This window comes from Spinacia oleracea, chromosome 6 (assembly GCF_020520425.1).
Source record: "Spinacia oleracea cultivar Varoflay chromosome 6, BTI_SOV_V1, whole genome shotgun sequence".
Classification (NCBI taxonomy): Eukaryota; Viridiplantae; Streptophyta; class Magnoliopsida; order Caryophyllales; family Amaranthaceae; genus Spinacia; species Spinacia oleracea.
In genome coordinates, this window is record NC_079492.1 from 118,371,497 (window position 1) to 118,394,057 (window position 22,561).

A 22,561-nucleotide genomic window follows, 5' to 3' on the forward strand; every position below is an offset into this window, starting at 1 on the left:
GGATGACTTGGTTGAGGCGACACTTCAGTCAGGGCCCCCCTAATGACGCTGCTGATATTGTTTATGAGAGGTTTAGCCGAGCATATATTCTTGCACTTATGGGGTCCATTTTGTTTGCTGATAAGAGCGGTGATGCCGTGCAGCTCGTCTACTTGCCATTGATTCGCGACTTGCGTAGAGCTGGGACATACAGCTGGGGGAGTGCGACCCTTGCTTATTTGTATCGACAGATGTGTCGAGCCGCTCGTAGACGATCCCGTGACATTGGTGGTCCACTTATACTTTTGCAGTTATGGTCATGGGAGCATATTCACATTGGTCGTCCGAGGATTTCGAGAGTTCGCGATGCTCCACCTCCTGACCCAGAGCATCCTATTGAGGTCGACGATCCATCTATTCTTGGTACTCAGCATCAGCGTGGAGTGGACCCCTTAGCATGCAGGTAACTAATTTGTTTAACTACTCATTACTACTTCGATAAATCAAGTAATTTGTTAACACTTTACTTTACTAACACTTTACTTTACTTGTTTTGTTAGTTGGCTTAGGGTTCACTTTTCATGTGGCCATACAGCTAGTGGACTCTCTTTCTTTAGGGATGCACTTGACCATCAAAAGGAGACACAGGTATTTAATATCTCACCTTACTAATTACTCAAATGCTTCTTTTGTTTCAAGTTAGGTCAACTTTGGTCAATTTTTGTCAATGTAGGTGCATTAAAGTCAACTAGTTCAACTTTGGTCTAAATTGTCAATTTAAGTCAACTTTGGTCTAAATTGTCAATTTAAGTCAACTTTGGTCTAAATTGTGATTAATTCAAGTTAAAAGCATAAAATGACCTAAATTCAACTAAAATAGCATAAATTGACCTAAATTCAACTAAAATTGCCTAAATTCAATTAGTTAGGTCAACTTTGGTCAATTTAAGTCAACTTTGGTAAACTTTGGTCTAAATTGTAATTAATTCAACTAAAAAAGCATAAAATGACCTAAATTCAACTAAAATAGCATAAATTGACCTAAATTCAACTAAAATTGCCTAAATTCAACTAGTTAGGTCAACTTCGGTCAATTTAAGTCAACATTGGTCAACTTTGTTCTAAATTGTGATTAATTCAACTAGTTAGGTCAACTTAGGTCAATTAAGTCAACGAACGTCAATTTGAGCTCCCTCGATTCTACTTAGATAAAGTTATGTTAATTTAGGTTAATTTAGGTAAATTTGTGCTATTTTTGTCTTAAATAGCCTACATTCACCAAAAATTGTCTAAAAATTCCCTTAATTCACCAAAAATTGCCTAAAAAGGCTAAAATCGCATAAAATAGCTTCAATTCACCTTAATTAGCCTAAATCCACCAAACATAGCCTAAAAAGGCCTAAACTAGCTTAAATTCACCTAACATAGTCTAGAATAGCTTGGATTCACCTAAAATAGGCTAAAATAGCTTAAATTCACCTAAAATGGCATATAATAGCTTAAATTCACCAAAGATTGCCTAAAAAGGCTTAAGTTCGCCTAAAATGGCCTAAAATCGCCTTAAATAGCTTCAATTCACCTTAATTAGCCTAAATCCACCAAAAATAGCCTAAATACACCTAAACACGCTTAAGTTCACCTAACATAGTCTATAATAGCTTAAAATCACACCTAAAGGCTTAAATTCACCTAGAATTGTCCAAAATAGCCTAAAATTGCTTAATTTCACCTAAAATTGCCTAAATACTCACTTTTTACTTATTGTAGATGACTTGGCAGCCATATTCAGAGACGGTACTTGGTTTACTACCCGAGATTTGTAGATGTGATAGAGATATATGGCGCTCAGTTGTACCGTTGATTTGCTTTGACATTGTTGAGTACCACTACCCAAATCGAGTGATGCGTCAGTTTGGATTGGAACAGTCAGTTCCCGTTGCGTGTGACACGAGTGTTGATCTTCATAATGTGGATCGATGGCATAAAAACAAGAAGTTTGAAGAGATGCATCGCAAATATGTGGAGGAGTGGCGTGATCGTGAGAGTCGGATTGTTCAAGGCACTCCTTTTGCCGGTCATCGTGAGAGGATGAAGGAGTATATGGATTGGTATTGTAGCATCACGAGACTCCTCATTACTCCTGTTACACGATCACCCCCCACCACTCATTATCAGCCGTCTTCCTCTGATATTATTTTGGTAAATTAATCCTTGTTCCATTTTCATGTATAATGTTTATATTCATAACTAATGTTGAATTCTAATTATTGTTTCACATTCTTTTTGGTAGTCACATGCATTGGCTGATCTTGCCTCAAGATGCACTCGAGCTGTGGATTCTGCGTTAGAGTTACCTCCCAGTTTGGCCCTTCCTCTCACTCTTGATACGTTACGCAATTTGAGTTCCTCTTGCATTGAGACCTTATCAAGAGTGGGGCAAGAACATATCCTCCAACAATATGATTTAGCCTCGTCTCAGTGTACACCCGACACCTCCACCTCACATGTTTCTCGAGGGCGTGGTTTTCGACCACCACGTGCACGCCCTCCACCACTTACTCCTCCTCTACGCCCTCTACGCCCTTACTTCTCCACACCCTCCACCACCACCTTCTCCACGCCCTCCACCTCTTACTCCTCCTGCATCTCCGCCAGCATCACAAGTTATTTCATCTCCTCCTTTGCAGCTTCTCACTTACCGGCGACAAAAGGGTTGCTCTCCTAGTCAACGTCCCGAGCCAATTGCCGAGGAGGATGAGTCCTCATTTTCATCGTCCGAGCATTCAAAGAAACAACGTAGAACTTAGATTTGAGCTACATTAGAAATTTTGTGTAATCTTTTGTTCTTTTTGCTAGTATTGGAACTTTTAGAACTTTTAGAACTTTTAGAAACTCATGTGTCATTATTGGAACGATTGAACTTTTGGAAATTTTTTGTTTGCTCTTCTATTTTGTTGCATAAGTGTTATGGTTTGGTTGGTTGGTATGATTTGTGGAGGTTGTTGGAGTTGGATTATAGACGTTGGAGTTGGATTATAGACGTTGTTGGAGATCTTGGATTTGTTTACAGGTTGTTGGAGTTGGACTATTTGGCAGAAGATCTCAGCCCATTTTCTGGATGAACACTGGAAACTGCAAGCTTGGATGCAGGGGGCATTATGAACCGCTATCTGAGATAGCGGTTTGGTTTTGAACTAAACCGCTATCTCAGAATGCGGTTAAGTAGTATAAACCGCATTCTGAGATAGCGGTTTAGTTCTAAATCAAACCGCTATCTCAGATAGCGGTTTAGTGTTGAACCGGAAAAAAAAAATTAGTTTTCTCTCTCCCTTGCTGACGTGGACGGTATGGTGGGAATTAACAAGAAAAGTAACGTGTTTTGGGAATTAATTTATCTTTGTGCAATATTGACGGAAATCTCCCTTTGTTTTTATTTATTTATTTTAAAGATGGTGTGAGTTAGTATAGGGTTGTAGGACCGTGGGAGAGAGAGGAAGATTGATATTATTGGGAGTGAGAACTATGAGAGGGGAAAAAAAGTATTGTAGTAAAATGTAGAATCTTGTCAAAAATGAAAGTCTTATTCAAAAACATATTATAACAAGGGTAGTTCTTATAAAAAGAAATGGAAGGAGTAGTAAAAAATAAAATCAAACCTAGTACTCCGTACATAAGTTGTATGCAGTAGAAATAGTTAAAGTTATAGTGACGCGTCAAAGAAAAGAGGGAGTAAAATATTGTAGATTATGTAAACTAAGAAAAAGTTGCAATCGTCATGTGATTACAGAATGAAATATTTGGGGGAAGGTATAGCAAAATTGAGAATTTTATAGTACATGAATGTGATTAAAGAATGAAGTTTTTGGGGAAAGTATTGCGAAGTTGAGATTTTTGTAGTACGTGGAAAACTTGCAAGTTAGTCCTCAATCGACCATCATTCATTTTACCAAAGGTTACATATGAATTTTACAGAATCCTTCTTTCAAGAGTGTTCTTTAAGAAATTTAGAGACAAATGAGAAATGAGAATTTTTTTTTTATTTAAGAAAATCCGATAAAAAACAACTATAATTTTAACTAGCAAAAGGGTAAGGATATGCCACATCAATAAACATGCACATAAATTGTCAAAAAACTCAAACTATAATGCAAAATAACGCTCGTTGAAAATATTTTTCTAAAAGAAAAAAGAAATGGGAAATACAAGAACAAAGGTACACGATAACTAAAACATCATAAATTTTAGAGATGGTGATAAGCTATGTAACCATCAAATTAAAAAAGCGATTTCATGGTTCCTAATGATATTCTATAAAATTCAAAATATATCACATCATATTCATCACATGTCAAGGTCTATTCTATAGAAAGGCAACAAACACACCGAAAAAAATTACCTATGTTCTTGAAATCATAAATATCTCCGTTAATTCTTTGTATTTAGAATAAATTCATTCGTTTATTAATGTATAACCGTAAATGTATATAAGGCTCCCACTCACCATAGTGGTCGGGAGATTACTTTGACTCACTGTTGTAGAAGCAAATCAATGTGACAGATTGATCAGCTAACTTTGGGGTATTATCCAATATAAAGGTGATGATCTTTGAGGCAGTATTGAGCGATCTTCATACTCCGTACTGTTTTACTAGAGAATTTGTGTGGAGTAGCCTAGGTTCCTTGCCTCCTTTGATGAACAGTGTGATGGAGGCTCAAATTAGGGTCACATCTCCAATTTTAATTTAGCTTGGTTAAGTTGTATTTTAGTCTTTTCGTTGGGGTGTGTTTTGTTTGTGCAACTTTACTTTTTATTTCTATCCGTCTCGTCGATCTCTTTCGCGCAAAAAAGGTACTATGTACAATAATTTCATTCAAAATATGTTTCAATATTTTTTGAATCAGGTCATATTAGTTTGATTCAAGTCATGTAATGTCGTGCCGTATCATATCCACTACGGTAACTCATTTATGAATGGACAAAATAGGCCAAATGACAATTTTACCTCTCATCCGAGATAAAACCAAATCAACCCATCACTAAGACCCGCTTTCCTCTCTCCCGAGTCTTTCCCATTCCTACCTCTGCAATCGAGTTCGAGAAACAATTACTCTCCAATGGTGGCACACCAAAACTTGCAATTTATCTCTTTAACACCCTTTCATTCTTGAACCCCTTTACTTCGGATTTGGAGGGGGGATTGAGTCTCAATAAATCACAACTTTGAGAAGCATAAATTTGTCCAAAGAACAATTTCGTATAACTAGATTATTAGATAAGATGGAAAATTATGCTGGAAAATGGTTTAGATGTCTGAGCAGAAGAAAACAAGTTGATTCTGTTCATGCAAATTCTTCTTCTTCCACAAGTGGACAGCCACAGCTTGCCAGAGCATTATCTGTTCCTCATATCACCGCCATTGGTACTTAATTTTCTTTAATTTTAAATTTATTTTGCGAATTTTTTGAATGTATTTTGATTTTGATCTTATTTTTAGTTTTTTTTTTTTTTTTTTTTTTTTTTTTTTTTTTTTTTTTTTTTTCTGGTTCTTGGTGTATTTGAAATTTTATGAATAATTTGGCTGACATTTTTTAATGGAGTATTGACCATGGTATCAATTCTTGCTATTAAGTATGATTGAGTTCAGTTTATCAAAATTTGGGTCAGTGCTACAATTTCAGTTTAATCGAATCATGTCTAAGTAACTAAGTTACTCGAACTTGGGCACGGATGTTGATTTCGAGTTTTGATTCAAAAAATCAATGCTGAATTTAAATATTACTCCCTACGTTTCGTAAATAATTGTCTCTTTAACTAGCTCCGTTTGTTCTTGAATAACGGTGGTTTTAGCAGTCGCACAATAATTTAGGGGGGGCGACAATTATTTAGGGGAGGAAAATGAGATGTTTTCTTTTTCTTCTGACTAAAACAATTAAATTTTTTCATTTCGATGCATGGTTATTGTTGAATTTCTTTTGGAAATACTCTAACTTCCTCTTCTCCTATGCATATATTTATAATTCCCACAATGCAATTATTTAAATTTCAATGGTGGAAGTTAGTTAAAGAGACAATAGAACGGAGGGAGTAATTACGAGTAGACCTATCAAATTGGTCAGTCGGTCGAATGATTTGGGGCTCAGGTCAGTAAGTAGGGTGATTTCAGTTTCGGGTGGAGCAATGCTTTTCAAGAGTTAAAACGTTTGGGTTCAACCTATGTGTTAAGTATATTTATACGCCCGTTGTATTCCATTTTGAGTGAGACACATTTAAGATGTAACTCGGTCTGAATCAAGTATGCATTGTATAAAATACATGTTTGAAATAGCAAGTCACAATAAACATAAACATGTATGGGAATTTTATAAAATACATAAACATGTTTGAAATAGCAAGTCACAATAAACATAAACATGTATGGGAATTCTAACCATACAATAATACACATGATGTTCAACTGTAACATAAACCATGCTAAATCCAATATTACTAATAGTTGGACGTTTACTTTTGCAGAAATGTCATAAAAATCTCGTTTCATTGCTTCAAATGCAATGGTTATAGGTCAGAAACTGACCAGGTTGGACACAAATTGTAGTGGGAATTCTGGGATAATCGAGTTTTAGGTCGCCAATTTTTGGTTATCATCCACCTTTTAAGGTTGGATTGATTTTTTGTAGGTCTACTTACAAGTGTCCAAGTGTTATACTGTACTTAATGTTTTTGAGAATTGGGTAATTTTAGCTGATATTCAAAGTTTGAGTGAGTTGCACCTTACACTCTTTTATCACCATCATCATATTCTAACTTAGAACTGCTTGATCTGGTATTGGTTGAGTATATTTTCGGCTCATGTTCATTTTATTTTACTGAATGTCAATGTTGAATTCTTGTCATATGGAAGCTTTTGTTTTGTATTTTTTGCTGCTACCTAATATGTTGAATATGCAGGAATTGGCACGACCATTGGTGCCGGAGTTTATATTCTGATCGGTACAGTCGCTAGAGAGAGTACCGGACCGGCCCTGTTTCTATCCTTTCTGTTTGCTGGTATAGCTGCTGCTCTCTCTGCATTTTGTTATGCAGAGCTCGCCAGTCGGTGCCCTTCTGCTGGCAGTGCGTATCATTACTCATATGTATGTGTTGGAGAAGGGTAAGTCTCTTTGGTATTTCATGCTCATTGTGAAAATATTAAAAGTTCATGTTTATCTGATATAAATTTATTTGAAAAAAGATGTTTTAATTTCACTAGGAAAATGGTTGATCTCTTGAAAGCAATCTCAAAGCTTATTGATTTAGTTCTCTTCCCCTAACCACTATGCAGGTGCCAGCTAAATTTGTTTTCTTAACTTCTTAAGTGACACTATCACTTTCATCTATTTGCAGTGTAGCATGGTTGATTGGTTGGGCTTTGATGCTAGAGTATACAATTGGGGGATCTGCAATTGCCCGTGGCATATCTCCGAATCTGGTACAGTATTCATGGATAATCTTGTCATGTTTACTGAGCTATTTGATCATGATGTCAGTATTGTTTTTCTGAGACATGACTGCTTGGCCGGAGAAAATATATTTCTTGAAAAACATATTATATTTTTCTAATTGCTATTTGTCTCCACAATTTTTTTTTTTTGAGCCAAAGAATCATTTGTTCTTTTGGCTTTGGGATGTAATGGACTAAATCAAAATGGCTCTTAAAACCTCTTCAATTCCTTTCCATGAAGTAGAAGATGGTCGTTCCATTATCCCCCGTTATCGCTTTTGGGTCGATTGCAGGGGTAAGGTTGCGTAGGTCCAACACCCCCTTACCCTGCTTGTTGCGGGAGCCTCTCTGAGGCAATGGGGTAATGATAATGAATGAATGGATGAAAGAAAATGATTATGTTAACTTTCAATTATTTTGGGGGATTAGTCGTGCTCCTTGAGGTGAAGGTACAAAGGGGTTGTTTGAGGTTAAGTAAGAGTTATATTAAGATTTGTAAGTAGTTGAAAGGAAGATTGACATAGTCTCTCTTCAAAGGAATCCCTTTTAATATTTTTTTAGGTATAAGGATGAGGAGTGAGGACCGCTTCATGTTCAAAATGAGGAAGATAGTGTTCCTTTTTTCCATTAGCCCAGCTTCATGTTCAAAATTTCTTGAAATTTATCTACATCTAGTTTGTTCAAATGCTTCGTTAGAGGGAACTATATAAAGTTTCTTCACTTTTTTATATGCTGCTCAGTGGCTGTTCTCTTCTTTTTTTTCATCAGGTTTTGCTCCTTGGCAGCAGTGATAGGCTGCCTACATATCTTAGTCGTCAATATATTCCTGCTCTTGATGTTGTTGTTGACCCTTGTGCAGCCATTCTTATTTTTGTTGTCACCATGCTCTTGTGTCTTGGTATTAAAGAGGTAGTGCTTTCTATTGTCACATTTCCCAGTTACTTCAAAGAAACTTTTTTCATTTCTCCTTGTTGGCGGTTCGACATATCAACTTTAATTAACTGAATCACTTGATATTGCAGAGTGCATTTGCACAAGCTGTTGTGACAACGGGAAATGTCTGTGCTATGCTTTTTGTTATAATCGCTGGGGGATACCTAGGTTTCAAAACTGGATGGGCTGGTTATAAGCTCCCCACAGGGTAATAATCATGGACCACTGTTTATTTTTATTTTTATTGTAATGGCTTTATGCCCTTGTGCTAGTAGGTCCATTGATTGTTTCATTCCTCACTGCTATATCTAGGTACTTCCCTTTTGGCATAAATGGTGTTCTTGCTGGCTCTGCTACCGTTTTCTTCTCTTATATTGGTTTCGATGCTGTTGCAAGTGCTGCTGAGGAGGTATATGCAATTTATTTCTTGCCAAGTTCTCTGCTTGAAGCTAGTCAATAAGTTATTCTGCTCTCATTTCGATGCACTTCTTAAGCCACCTTTTGCTTTCACTTCGTAGGTGAAGAATCCGAAACGAGATTTACCGTTGGGTATAGCCTTTTCACTGTTAATATGCTGTACATTGTACATGCTGGTTTCTGTTGTTGTTGTTGGTCTGATTCCGTATTATGAACTTGATCCGGACACTCCTATTTCCTCTGCGTTTTCTAGTCAAGGGATGCATTGGGCAGCGTAAGTTGTCTTTACATGTTCCATGTTTGTTTACTTATTTTTGGGCATTTTCCATTTTGTTGGAGTTTGACTTTAGATCTGATGCACTGATAAGAATTCTTGCTGAAAATGAAGGTATATAATCACGATTGGAGCATCAACAGCCCTTTTTGCGTCTCTGTTGGGTTCATTTCTTCCACAGGTAAGTTTATGCGATATGTATTATACAAAATTGTTTTACTCAATTTTTAATGACCCGAAGAGATGATGTTCTAGTTGTAGCTCTAATCATCATCTTTTGATGTTTAATGTTTGCTTTCAACTTTTCATTTTATTATTAAGCTTTTTTCCAGGGGGCGGGATGGGGGCGGAGATCATGTTGTTTAGCAGTTATTGGCTGTTTACGTTCATTTTATTTGTTTTGATGTAGCTTGCAATTCTTTTTCGTATATTACAGTTTTTTAATTGTTTAAATATATGTATTGAATGCATTCCCGAAATTGCATAATCGCGATGGAAATGCTGTTCAGAGCATAAATTGTTCCATTCAAATTACTCCATATGTATAGTGAAAATAACCATATAATTGTCATATTCTATATTCCAATATTTTTTTTCTACACATAAACAGTTTATAAAAAATGATAGAAGATAAAAGAGAAACAAAGTAGATATATTTCTAGGAAAATGTTTTTGGCGGGAAAAATTTACACTAGGATGTCACTCCTGGTGTCTGTTTTAGTATTATAATGTAATATATATTGAATAGAGAATGTTCAGATATAATTGATAATTTAACAAGTAACTAAAAGTTAAAAACATGTGACAGGTATCTTAGGCTCAAAGCATAAAATGTTTTTAATATTTTCCTTCCAGACTCTCAGTTTTGTGATTCCCTACTGAAATCTCCACAACAAAACTGGTAGGTATTGCCTGGAAATAGCCACATAAACAGTACATATGAATTATTCATCAGATTTCATGTTCATCCAGGATGACTGCTGAGGCTATTGTACCCACTATTCTTTTCCATGTTATGTTCCAGAGTAGGAGTTTCTTGTGTTTATTGTGCTGTTTTGAAGTTGGTTTTGTTATTTGGTTAATAGTTGTGATAGAGTCATCCATTTCACTTGGCTAACATATATGTTGAATTTCTTTGCTGAAGCCCCGAGTCCTCATGGCGATGGCTAGAGATGGCTTGCTACCCTCATTTTTCTCAGATATTAACCCACACACACAAGTTCCTGTGAAGAGTACAATTGTAACTGGAGCTTTTGCTGCAATTCTAGCCTTCTTCATGGATGTTTCTCAGCTGGCAGGAATGGTATACCATCTAAAGGTTTCCATATTAAGTGTTGTTCCTCACGTGTTTATTTATTAGACTATTTAACCGAGATGCTCAACTTATCTTTTAATGTAGTTTAGATTCCTATAATAATACGACCAGAAGAATTTCATTTGCATGAGAACGAGCTGATTAGTAATATGAAGTAAGAATCATGGTTTACTTAACAGTATGTCCACTCTGTTGATGTTAAAATCTCGAGAGATACTCGTGTTGCTGTAGCTGTTATTTTCAGTCCAACTGTGGATATTGTTAACTTCAGGATAATTTTTTTTTGACAGCCAACTTCAGGATATTGTGATGAACAATATAGAGCAAATTATTAGCCTCTTGCTTGGTTAAAATATGATTCTTGGTGTTCAAAAACATTTATTATGTTTGGACTTTATTACTTGAGTTACAAACATGTTCCAATGGACTGATGAGGGGACGTTGAAGCTTAAAGGGCATGTAGGAGCTGACATTGCCAAGTCCTAGCCTGAGATTGTACAAGCTTATGTTGCATCTTGATGGTTGGGCCTAAAGATGCATATCTTCTTTTGTCAGGAAAAGAACCCTTCAGTTCATATGTTAACTGGAGTCTTTAGTTCCCAGCGTAGAAACCAAACACACGGTTGAAGTCTGGAGATAAATAATTTTCAATCTTTTTAATTTACAGTTTCTCCCACTCTCGTTGCAGAAGAAAAACAGGGGATTTCCTCCTGCCTTTTCTGCTGCCCAGTTGCTAGTGTAGAAACCAAACTTGTTTCTTTCAATGCAATGGAGAAGAATGATTTTCGTCCTTTTTAATTTACAATTTCTCCTGCTCTCATAACAGAATAAAAACAGGGGATCTTCTCCATACCAAAATATCTTGGCAATTCAGATCATGATTACGACTTGTGTATTGTTCTGTTTAGTGCAAGTTTGCAGATCAGTGGATATCTTAGAGGGTGAATAGAGTTCAATACACAAACTACTTCTAATTTTCTTTTGAAACCTGGCATAATTACTAAGTCAGCTCTTCGCATTGTATACTTTCATTCTTTTCCTGCTTGGTTACTTCATCTTGTCGTTCACATTAAATGATGTGGAGCATCTGGAACCATGATAAATCAACAACCATGTAAATTAGAGTCCCTGGGTACTGAGTTAGGGAAATTGTTTTAATACATCCTTTGCTTTGTGTGGGAGGGGAGGGGAGGGGGGGGGGGGGGGGGGGGGGAGGGGAAAGAGTAATAGGATAAAAAACACAGATGTCCAATTTGGTTTAATCCATATAGTGGTGTTGTGGGGAACACACTTGATCCTTACAGTTCTTTTAGGTAACTGGAAATGTCCGGATGCTTTTTTGTTGGTTTAAATTCAGTACTGGATTAAGGGTTATTTCAGTGTTATATTTGTATATTTACTCATTATCTATATATAGCATCACTTTTTTTTGTTTTACTTTTAACATGAAGTACCAAAAATTGGTCATTTTTATGCAGGTTAGTGTAGGTACTCTTTTGTCTTTCACAATTGTTGCCATATCTATACTTATAGTCAGATATGTTCCGCCGGATGAGGTGCCGCTTCCATCATCGCTTCTGGAATCAACATGTGTGGCTTCATCAGAATGTAGTGCTATCGTTGAGGAGCTTGATGAGGCAAATACTCAAAAGCACGTTGGCTCCACCAATGATGAAATTCAACCTGTACATCACAACGAGAACTTATCTGCTACATATCCTTTGATTTTGAAGCAATCAGCTGAATTCAGTAGTAAGTTAAGAATATCGTAGTTTGATTTAAAATTTTCTTTCAAGTAACACTGAAGCCCTTATTGATCTGGATAATCATATTTTTCCTTCTAAAGAGAAGAAAAGGTCATTTAGATAATGGTATCTTGATACCAGTAAGGTTATTCTCCTGCCAACCACAAACTTCATAATATTAGCATAGTTAAAGAGACTGTTGAGTCTTGACAAGTGTGGACAGGAGTATCAATTGACTTAAAGCTCAATCAGCCAACATCTTTAAAAATGTGTAATACAGAAACTATTCTATCATGTTTGTGAAGATTGTCTTAAATATAAATACATAGCTACCGTTACAATTTCAGTACGTTGTACTAGTAACTATTGTTTGGCCTTGGCGTATTGATTCCACTAAGGCTCCGTTTGGTAGGGCGTAAAACGTTTTCATGGAAACCGATTTTCCCCTTTTCAATCATTTGTCCATGACTCCCTCAAAGGTGGAAGACCCTTTTCCATTTGGAAGGGAGGGAAACCATTTTTCCTTCTTTCCTCTTTACCTCCCTCTCAATCTTCACCATCTTCTCCCATTTTCCTTTAAGGTACCAAACAAATGAAAACTAGTTAGGAATTGTGTTTTCCCTTGAAAAATGTTTTCCATGGAAAATCATTTTACAAAGAAAACATTTTACGCCTTACCAAACGGAGCCTAAGAGTTAAATATATGAAGTCACATATCCAGCTTGTTAACATCTAATATTTCTGTTGGTATTGTGTGTTTAATTATTTTATGTACTTTCAGGTACTTCACATGATGAGAAGAGGCGAAAAATTGCTGGCTGGACCATATTGCTCACATGTCTAGGGGCATTTCTTCTCACATTTGCAGCTTCATATGCGGGGCTTCCCAGGTTTGTAACCAGTAATTTTGCGATTGCTGAAATTGTGATAACATTATTCAAGGGGGGGGGGGGGGGGGGGTGATTCCATGAAAATGCGTCATATAACATTCTCAAGAGCTCAACAAAGATGTAGAATATTCTCATTTATATAGAGGCTTCATAATATTGAGCACATTTGATTTTTTGTGTGTGTGTGGTGGGGGGTTGTTAGTGGAGGCTGGTAGTGGGAGAAGCCACAAATGAAGGATAGTTCATCGGTTGAATCCTCTTATCCTTCTTCTCTAAGCTACTAGCACATCTATGATCTGAATCATCTGATGGGTCTGAACTCTGATACCGACACTCCCAAGCAGAGATATGCAAGAGTTAAAGGTGAACCTTTAAGAACAGTTTTAAAATGTGCATGGAATGTAGTTAGGTTGGATGTTTTCTAAATAAAAGCTCTTGCCGTCATATCAAGCGGAGGTAAATTGGTACGATTATATGGAAAGCTTTTTCCTGCTAAATTCATCGTTAACATTGTACTGTATGTAAACCTATGTAATCTTAATGCGGTGCCTTTTTTCACCAGTATCCCTCGCTTCACATTATGTACGATAGGCGTTGGTCTTGTTATATCCAGTTTGGTAGTTCTCTCATGCATTAATCAAGATGATGCGAGGCACAGCTTTGGTCACACCGGAGGTACTCTGTCCTTTCTATTGAAGGGATTCTTTCCCTGTTTCTGTTCTGGTTTTCCTTGTCAACATCCAAATGGACAAAATCTCAATAATACTTGTTATAGAATAGTCTTTTACACTTATGGAAGTTGCTCTTACTTTTTTTCAGGTTTCATTTGCCCGTTGATTCCACTGCTACCTGTTGCTTCCATTCTCATCAACATGTACTTGCTGGTGAATCTTGGGTGAGCCTATTAATTCCTCTAGTTTTACTTTCACATTACATGCTTATTCTATTAACTATTTGGGTTCTGTTTCCAATTCTCTGTCTTAATTATCCCTGTCACTGTCAGTGCCTCCACTTGGGTTCGTGTGCTTGTATGGATGGCAATTGGAGTGCTTATTTATATGTTGTATGGGAGGACTCATAGTTCACTGAGGGATGCAGTTTATGTGCCTGCAGCACGTGCAGATAAGATCTTACGCAGTTTATGCAGGGCTGACTAGGCATTCATACACAGATTACAGATACACTAACCTTAACAATGGAACGTACATTGTGTACAGGAGACAATGTATACATGAACATGACAGCTTTTGAAACTGGGAGCCATTGTTATACTTTCATCGTTTTCTTGTTAGCAGGCAGATGTATATAAGTATATAACTCTGTTATGTCTCGAATACTATCAATGTTGTGATAGATCTCTATATCTTTTTTGACATTCTCTTAAGCTTCCCCTCATATTTTACTATTCTCATCATTTACTTCGTTCAGTTGGGTAATCAGGGCGGACCTATATAGGGTCTAAAAGGATCTCCATTATTTTTGAAAAAAAACTGTAAAATTGATATTTGGGTAATTACTTGCGCTTGAAATAGTTAATTTATGTCTAATTAACTTACATTAATGACAATGAAATATACTTTTAGCAAAATAGTTGTTTGAATACTATGCTACACAGGTAGTTTGGGTTTGAATCCTCTTAAATGGAGGTTAAATATGAATTTCTTTTTTCCCGCTTATTTTTGTCTTTTACTTGTTCTTCGTTGATCATTTAAATTCTTCATGTTTTTTTCTTCCTTCATCGCTTTTTTTTCTTCTATAATGGTTCATGATTTTGCTTTTACGAAAAAATAAAAATAAATAGTAATGTTATTTTTTCTTCAAAAGTATTTTGTAATTTTCATAGGATATACTCAGGCCCGGCCCTTGGGCAGGGCATAAGGGGCAGTCGCCCCGGGCCCAAGGGAAAAGAGCTGAAATTCACGCCACCGGTTAATTACAATAATAATATTCTCTATTAAGAAATAACAAATCACAAGGCTGGCTCACGGGCTATGGAAATAAAATTAGCACACTGCAAGTGAGAGATCGTGTGTTCGACCCCCAACTTGCACTATCTTTTCAATTAGTTTATTAATTTCTTTCACGTTTACACCGGCTATATTTATGCACAACTCTTACCGTCTTAATATTTTTTTTCTTTTGTTTTTTTTATTTACACTTCCTATTTTTAATTTTGGGATTTAGAAAAAAGAATTGAATTTTTAGTCATAGTATATGTAATCAAATTACTTTAACGTATATATGGTCTGAAAATTTGCATACACTGCTAAAACTTTTTTACAATACGAACATAATTATTTTTTCAATACATTTCTTTCATCCAATGTACTTTGCGATCCATAAATGTATTGTTGTTAACTTGTTATTTTTCTGATGTTAGTTTGAAAATTAATGTTTGAGAATTGTAATTCATGTTCAATAATATAAGATCGGATGTTTTCAAGCCTTATACTAGTATGTTTTTAATAGAGTTCAAAATGAAAAAAGAGAAAAAAATAAAATTGTTTGAGAGTAGTACTGTATCACCTTTTTAATAAAAGCATATCCTGTTTACAAACAATTTTTTATTGTAAACCTTTAAATATATAGAGCCCCAAATTATTTTTCGCCCATAGGCCACAAAAAAGTCAGGACCAGCCCTGGATATACTTCTAACATAATGGTTGTTTGAATACTATGCTACACATGTAGTCTGGGTTGAATCCTCTAAATGGAGGTTAAATATGATTTTTTCCGCTTCTTTTTGTCTTTTACTTGTTCTTCGTTGATCATCTAAATTCTTCATGTTTTTTTTCTTTTCCTTTATCACTTTTTTTCTTCTATAATGGTTCTTGATTTTTCTTTTACAAATAAATAAATAAAATATAGTAATGTTATTTTTTCTTTAAAAAGATTTTGTAATTTTCATAGGATATACTTCTAGTAATGTGTTTTTATACTCCATTTTTATAGACTTATAAGCTTAATTAATTCTTTCGTATGTAATAGCATAATGCCCAATAAGAGTCAAGAATGATATTCCTTTTTGTTTTATTAGTGTATTTGTGTATTATTTGTTCAGTGACAATCATTGTAATAAAATAATCTCCATCAAAGTATGAAAAACTCATTTTTTTTCCCATTTTAAATTGAAATTGAACCAAGTTATTGTTGCAATTTGGACTAGGTGTTGAGTTTTATTGTTATGAAAACCCAAAATTAAAGTTCATAAATCCTCCACATATTTTATTATGGCGTTTTTAATATTTCGAGTACGTGCCTCTCAACTTTATCCCTTATCATGGCGTTTTTAATATTCCGAGTACTTACCTCTCAACTTTAACCCTCTATAAAGAGTATGAGAAATAAGAAAGCAAATCATAAATTTTTTTTGGACCTCCATTTGTAAATTCCTGAATCCGTCGGAAATATGATGTATGAGAAAGTGGGAAAAGTAATATCCAAATAAGAAAACATGACTATAAATTTGGGATGCCCAAAATAGAAAACAGGATTACAATAGAAATTTAACTCTTTATTGTACTAGTTTGTCTAGTAGTATGAATTAAACTCCCTTGGTGTAGTAGTACTAATTAAAATCTTGTGTGTACTTGTATGTCTAGTTGTACGACAAATGGTTTCGCCTTACGTAATTACATAATATACATTCATCAAAACAACGGGAACTTCTACAATCTTCAAATAACCCCGTACGATAATATTATTTTATTATTATTATTTGTATGTACAAATTTTAGATAATAGAATGCTATAAATTACGATATTAAATGACAACAATATGCTTTAAAACCAATTGTTACACCAAAGTATCAATGGCGTCGGCTTCACGTTACATTGGTTACACACTAAACATAGAGCATTGCTTTCACCTTGCTCCCAAATTCGACTATGGCAATGAGCATAATATTTCGCGCATAAACAAACTATCTTCCCACACACCCCCCCTCTATTTATTTTATTTACTAGTCTTATATGCACGCGATGCGTGCGGGATTATATACACAAAAATAATCCTCACAAAAACCGTTGTTCAAAAGATCACAACGATGCATCTTCAATTTATTGTCATACACACAAAAATAAACCTCACACCCATATTTGATTCGAGATTGTCCCCATAAAATTAACAAAATTTACAAAATGTTCACACTTAAAATCAGGTCTATATACAAATAGTTCAGCCACGGTTCAGCCAGAGCATAAGCACTTAGTCATCTACAGGGTCTTGAGGAGCCTGGAACCTCCTTTGCACGTCGCTTGATTGTAATGACGGGGCATTCAGCATGCTTGAACTCCTTTAAACTCCTTATTATGGAAAAACAGTTACACCTCACCTTCAATGTCCTAAACTTCCTAGAAACCCAAGCTACCATTTAATCTGTTACATTGAATAGTAAATAAGTAACAGCAGAAAAATTGGAAGATCCCACAACAGAAGAAAACACAAATGCAGCACATGTGGAATCCAGAAATGAACAATCAAGAACTTCATAGAAAAGAAAACTAAAGGCGGTACAAAGAATCACCTATTTCCTCAGTTTCCCACCCTGCACGCCCTGCTCCTGGAAGCACCTTTCCTGTATCAGTTTCATGCGGTTATATACGAAATTTTTCTTGAGATTGCCAAACTCATCATACATCTCCCCATCATCCTTTAAACTCCTTATTATGTGAAACAATCAAGTTCTTTATTTCCGTAAACATGACTAATTCAAGAGTAAATCAATTACACAAATTCACCTCAACTCATCTTTAAATTCCTTTGAACTCCTTATTATGTAAAACAATCAAATTCTTTATTTCCGTAAACATGACTAATTCAAGAGTAAATGAATTACACAAATTTACCTCCTTTATCTATATGGTCCAAATTCTAGAGGCAAAGCATCAAAGACAGTGACTTGATATTTCTTAGTATGTTCAGTTTAGCGTTAAAAGCTTCCTACTTGTATCTCAATGTAAAGCCTAACTTCCACCATTTTGCAACCTTAAATTGACATCCTTATCCATATTTGAAAAAATCTAAAGGCAAAGCACCAAAGCCAGTGATAAGGTACTTTAAGCTCCCCAATTTCATATGAGACACTTAAATTATATTATAAAACCGTTTACGTGTCTATCTTGTTTCGGAATTTTAAAAAAAAACTAACTGATGTATTAAACCCTATTCCAGAGAATTGAGTTTAATATCATCTAATAAAAAATGTACTTCAAATATAAAAATAAACATAAAACCAGTAAATGAATTTGGATTTAAACCTTGACTGCTTCCTTGAGAATTGGTTCGTCAGATGGATTGAAAAAGAAAGCTCTAATTGAAACCGTTCTGCGTACTTTCTGATTAATTAACGATGTCTGATGATTATTTGTGACAGATTTTGGAGTCCACTGCAATTATCAAAGTCGAAAACCAATAATTAAGTTGAAGAAGAAAAGAGAAAATAATGAATTTAACTGATGTAGTAAGAGAAATGTCAGAGAAGCTTATCAATAAGTTGATTGAAGTTGACATTTTTTCGTCAACTTATGAGGATTGCAATCGATAACCACCAACCCTATTTTCACCGGAAATTGAGTGAAAAATAGAGGGCCACGTTTTTCTAAGCAAAAACCATAAAAAATTAGAAAAACCCAGGAAGGGATGAATCAAACAACAAATAAAATCCCCCAAAATGAGTATATAAACAGAATTTCCATAAGACTTGATTATTAGCAATTCAAAAAAGTGTTGTTTATCTCATAAAATTGGGAAAAAGGTGGAAACCCTAGAATTATGAAATTGAATTTATGTGATAGAAATTACCAAATTCAGATTGATTCGCTGCTCGACTATACCGCCGGTGTGCTAACCGTCCGTCTCCTCCCGCTATCTCTCTGGTTCAATAAAATCCTGAAATACATTAGAGCAGCATTTCAGTCAAATACACACGTCAATTAAACCAATTAGACAACGAACTCACTATCTAATGCTAATCAATCGAAACAAAACTGCCATCAATTTAACCGCAAAAGGAACAATAAATTCACACAAATTAATCGAAATTGCAACTCTCCACAGAAAACCACATAGAAGCTAAAATTTTAGTCTGAAAGTCCAATATGATATATTTATATATCACACACATTTGAAAGCTAACCAAAACCATTCCACTTGAACTTACGAATTATACCTGAAACGCTTTTAAGCTTTACCAACATCAGGAACGGAAAAAACACCCTAAATAAAATCTATTATAAAAACTGTTAATTCAAATCAAAAGGTCCAATAACAGAAAATGAATGACCTGAAACCCTGCATTTCTACTCGATCCCTATGGTCAAACAAAGCAGCAGAATTAAAATCAGGTTATTGATTCACTACGATCAACAATTACGAAAAAAAAGTTCAATAACAGAAAATGAAAAACCCTGCATTCCAGGTTATTGATTCACTATGATCAATAACTACGAAAAAAAGGTCCAATAGCAGAAAATGAACAACCAATTCAACAAAACTACCAGAGTTATATCTGTTTTAAGAATCACCCAGTTTCATCTCATAGGATGCGACTAACTTCACCCAATTTCATCTCCAGCTAACATTAAAATTACAATATGTATACAATGACAGCCAAAAATTAACCAGGCCTTCTAAAAAAATGTAAAGCAAAAGAACACTATCATCCCCCCAACCTCCATGAAAGATGAGAAACATAAAGCCAGCACCAAAATGATTATTATCAATGAAATTAATCAACAACTAACCACTAAAAAACAAAAAAGAGGGCCTTACTCTACAGACTTAAAAAAAAGCTCTGAAATCTGTTTGTTCAAAGGAAATAGTTTCAATACCTCCTTTGTGTCTTTCAACCGCAGAAGATCTAATCTCTCTAATGGCCTTGTCCTTGTTAATGTGGTTAACTGCAATCATAAGCACACCAACATAATTTGAACAACAAATTGTCATTATAATGTTGATCAAACAGTCTCAAATTTCAACATTCAATCAATTTTTTTTTTTACTGGAATCGCCAATTCAAAAACCTAAATTACCTGGATTATTTGAAATTGAGGGTTTGATGATAAAATGTGATTCATCAACTTCAGTTGGTGCAACAGAATTCCAGCGATTAAAAATTCTGCAAGAAGTTGAACATTCTGCAAGAATTTGAATTGAAGTAAACCCCTAAAACCAGATTACGAATCAATCACTGAAATGGAAAGAGTGGAAAGGGAAGCTTGAAATTAAACCTGAAAGGATGAAATGGAAGGTGAGCCGCCATCGCCGCCGCCTCCAAGGAGCCATCACCCACCATCGATTTCTATCTCCTCCATTATCGACCTTCAATCCGTTCTTATCTATAATCGAATCCCCTTTCCTAAACCCCTAATTCGATTATTTTTTACGGAAGTTTCAATTTGAATCTCTCTCCTTCAATGAAAACATTTCCTTAGAAACCCTAAAACCCATTTCCGCCGCGGCTGTTGAGGGGGACGCCGCCTTCGAGGCGATCGAGGATAGAGTTGATTGAATACCATCTTTGCGGGAGAAGTCTAACCCTAGAAATGCAGTGTTGTTTGGTGAGGGGAAGGCGAGGAGAGAGAAAAGTGAGAGGAGGAGAAAGGTTCAGCAAACGCATACACCTGAGAGATATCTGAGGGTATTTTCGTCATTTAGTTTGGGGACACGAAAAGTTAATTTACCAAAAAACCTTCAGGAGTTGGATTATATAATAGAGATTATTAAACGGTTTTTTCATGAAATGCCCTTGAGGTTTGCAATAATGCACCAAATACACCTGCGCATTTCAAAATTCATAAAATACCCCTATTTACTCAAAACTGTTCACCAAATACCCCTATTATGACTTTCCGTTAGTCCTCCGTTAAGTCATGTTTAAAATTCATAAAATGCACCTAAATATAAAGGTTTTGCATAGTATACCCCTATTTTTAAAGTTCTTTGCACCAAATACCCAAACTTCATAATTTGAATCCAACGGCTAGTTTTAATACAATATAGCCGTTATGTTCATGTTGCCTATAAGTAAGGATGTTGTTCACTTGACTTGCTCCATGTTTAGACCTCTATTTCCTAAATAGCCATGAGTTCTAATTCAAAAACCGGATCCTCTTCCATCCCAAATTTGTCATACCTAAGAGTTCCAAATAAAAACTGCAATCGTGGGAGAAGATTTGCAATTAGGAGCTCGGAAACGGCTAAAAATCCGCAAAAGCTTTACTACAAGTGTGATCCTTGTGATAATTTCAAGTGGTGCAAAGGTTTTGTTGAGCAGACATTTGATGAAGCTGAAAGCAAGGGAAATAGACCTGATGAAAACAGGGGAATGCAAGAAGAAAACAGGGGAATGCAAGAAGGAAGCAGGGGAATGCATGAAGAGTTGAAGCTATTGAAGAAGAAACTGAAACAACAGAAACAACAATTCAAGTTTGCAATAAAAATTGGTGTAATAATGTTTGCATTTCTAATTTGGATAGCAATGAAGTAGAGTTGTAACAAATTTCAAGCAATAACATGACTTGTTTAAGCATATGAGCTTTACAAAAACTAATTTCTAAGTGGACAAATGCCACTGAAACTGCACAAAAACATCTTGTCTAAGCACTTGTTTTCTTTCCAAAAAGTGATACTAACTGTGCACCTACAATTCACCAAAAAATTCCTAACTTTTAACTTTGTGCATGGTTAAGTTGTTGTGTTTGCTCTTTTCCTCCCCCTTGGACCCCCTTGTGATGTACTTGCTCCTGCTACTGCTGAAGTGCTTGGTCTAGTGCTTGGTCCTCTATTCTAACATGTCCTTGAGTTATGACCAAACTCCCTGCACTTTCCACATTTCACATTGCTGTTCCTCTTCCCCTTCCTGGGTTCATTTGGTCCTCTCTTTCTCTTCTTAGCAGGTCTGCCAGCTTGTCTTTTGATGACTGGAGGCTGAATGGTAGCGAGAGAAAAGTTAGGCCACTGTGTTGGGTCTGACATGGGGTGAATGTGATCTGCATATGTAAGCTTGTATGCAGCAGACTTGAAGAATGGGGAGACAAAATCAATGGGGTTCAGCCTTTGGTCATAAATCACCCTTAGTGCATTCTTGCAGGGGATTCCAGAAATTGGCCACTTCCCACACCCACATCTTCTAGTTGATAACCTGATGGGGAAGTTCACATGTGCATCTCTGACCTCAAATTCCCCCCCCCCCCACCACAGGCTGTAGCATAGCAGAACCTAGACTCTCCTGTTCTTTCATCCACCTCTTTCTTGGCATACTCAGTCAACTGACCATCCTCCATATCAATTGCCATGTCAAATCTTGCCCCAACCCTCTCCATACACCACTTTCTGATTGTTGTACAACAACACAACAACATACAACATTATACACAGAACATCACAAACATCAGAAAATAAAGGAACAGAACATGAAGTGGTGAGCTATACCTTCCAACAATGAGAATACAGGCATGTCTCTGTATGGTTTTGTGCATGCATTGAATGACTCCACAAAGTTTGTTGTGTTGTGATCACAACAAAC

At 35.7% G+C, this 22,561-nt stretch overlaps 2 protein-coding genes and 1 long non-coding RNA gene across 9 annotated transcripts; 2 read left to right on the plus strand and 1 right to left on the minus strand.

Annotated features, from left to right (window-relative positions):
- The first annotated feature begins 2 nt into the window (after positions 1-2).
- On the plus strand, positions 3-2,909 carry LOC110790815 (serine/threonine-protein phosphatase 7 long form homolog). Its single transcript, XM_021995582.2, has 4 exons — positions 3-442; positions 540-627; positions 1,747-2,178; positions 2,270-2,909. The coding sequence occupies exons 1-4, from the start codon at positions 3-5 to the stop codon at positions 2,702-2,704; spliced, it is 1,395 nt and encodes a 464-aa protein (XP_021851274.2). The 3' UTR covers positions 2,705-2,909.
- Positions 2,910-4,985: 2,076 nt separating this feature from the next.
- On the plus strand, positions 4,986-14,431 carry LOC110790813 (cationic amino acid transporter 2, vacuolar). 5 transcript variants are annotated; one of them, XR_002533933.2, is made up of 14 exons: positions 4,986-5,399; positions 6,929-7,130; positions 7,364-7,448; positions 8,229-8,369; positions 8,483-8,601; positions 8,706-8,802; positions 8,912-9,084; positions 9,199-9,265; positions 10,229-10,387; positions 11,878-12,151; positions 12,926-13,034; positions 13,237-13,498; positions 13,597-13,709; positions 13,854-13,868. XR_002533933.2 is itself a non-coding variant. In XM_021995579.2 (14 exons), exons 1-14 carry the CDS (start codon positions 5,258-5,260, stop codon positions 14,189-14,191), a joined length of 1,911 nt encoding a protein of 636 aa, XP_021851271.1. In that variant the 5' UTR covers positions 4,988-5,257; the 3' UTR covers positions 14,192-14,431. The 5 variants fall into 5 exon arrangements, 1 of the variants encoding a protein (XP_021851271.1); XM_021995579.2 differs by lacking the exon at positions 13,237-13,498 and adding an exon at positions 14,038-14,431 and having other exon boundaries at positions 4,988-5,399; positions 13,854-13,929; XR_008922700.1 differs by having other exon boundaries at positions 13,237-13,709; positions 13,854-13,890.
- A 2,617-nt stretch (positions 14,432-17,048) lies between these two features.
- LOC110790804 (uncharacterized) lies at positions 17,049-20,647 on the minus strand. Of its 3 annotated transcripts, none has more exons than XR_008923337.1 (7): positions 20,265-20,643; positions 20,067-20,171; positions 19,866-19,934; positions 18,838-18,924; positions 18,294-18,422; positions 17,561-17,611; positions 17,049-17,412 (listed from the first exon to the last, which is right to left on the minus strand). It is a non-coding gene; the product is annotated as an uncharacterized lncRNA (long non-coding RNA). The 3 variants fall into 3 exon arrangements; XR_002533932.2 differs by having other exon boundaries at positions 18,294-18,634; XR_008923336.1 differs by having other exon boundaries at positions 18,294-18,924; positions 20,265-20,647.
- Between the last annotated feature and the right edge of the window lie 1,914 nt (positions 20,648-22,561).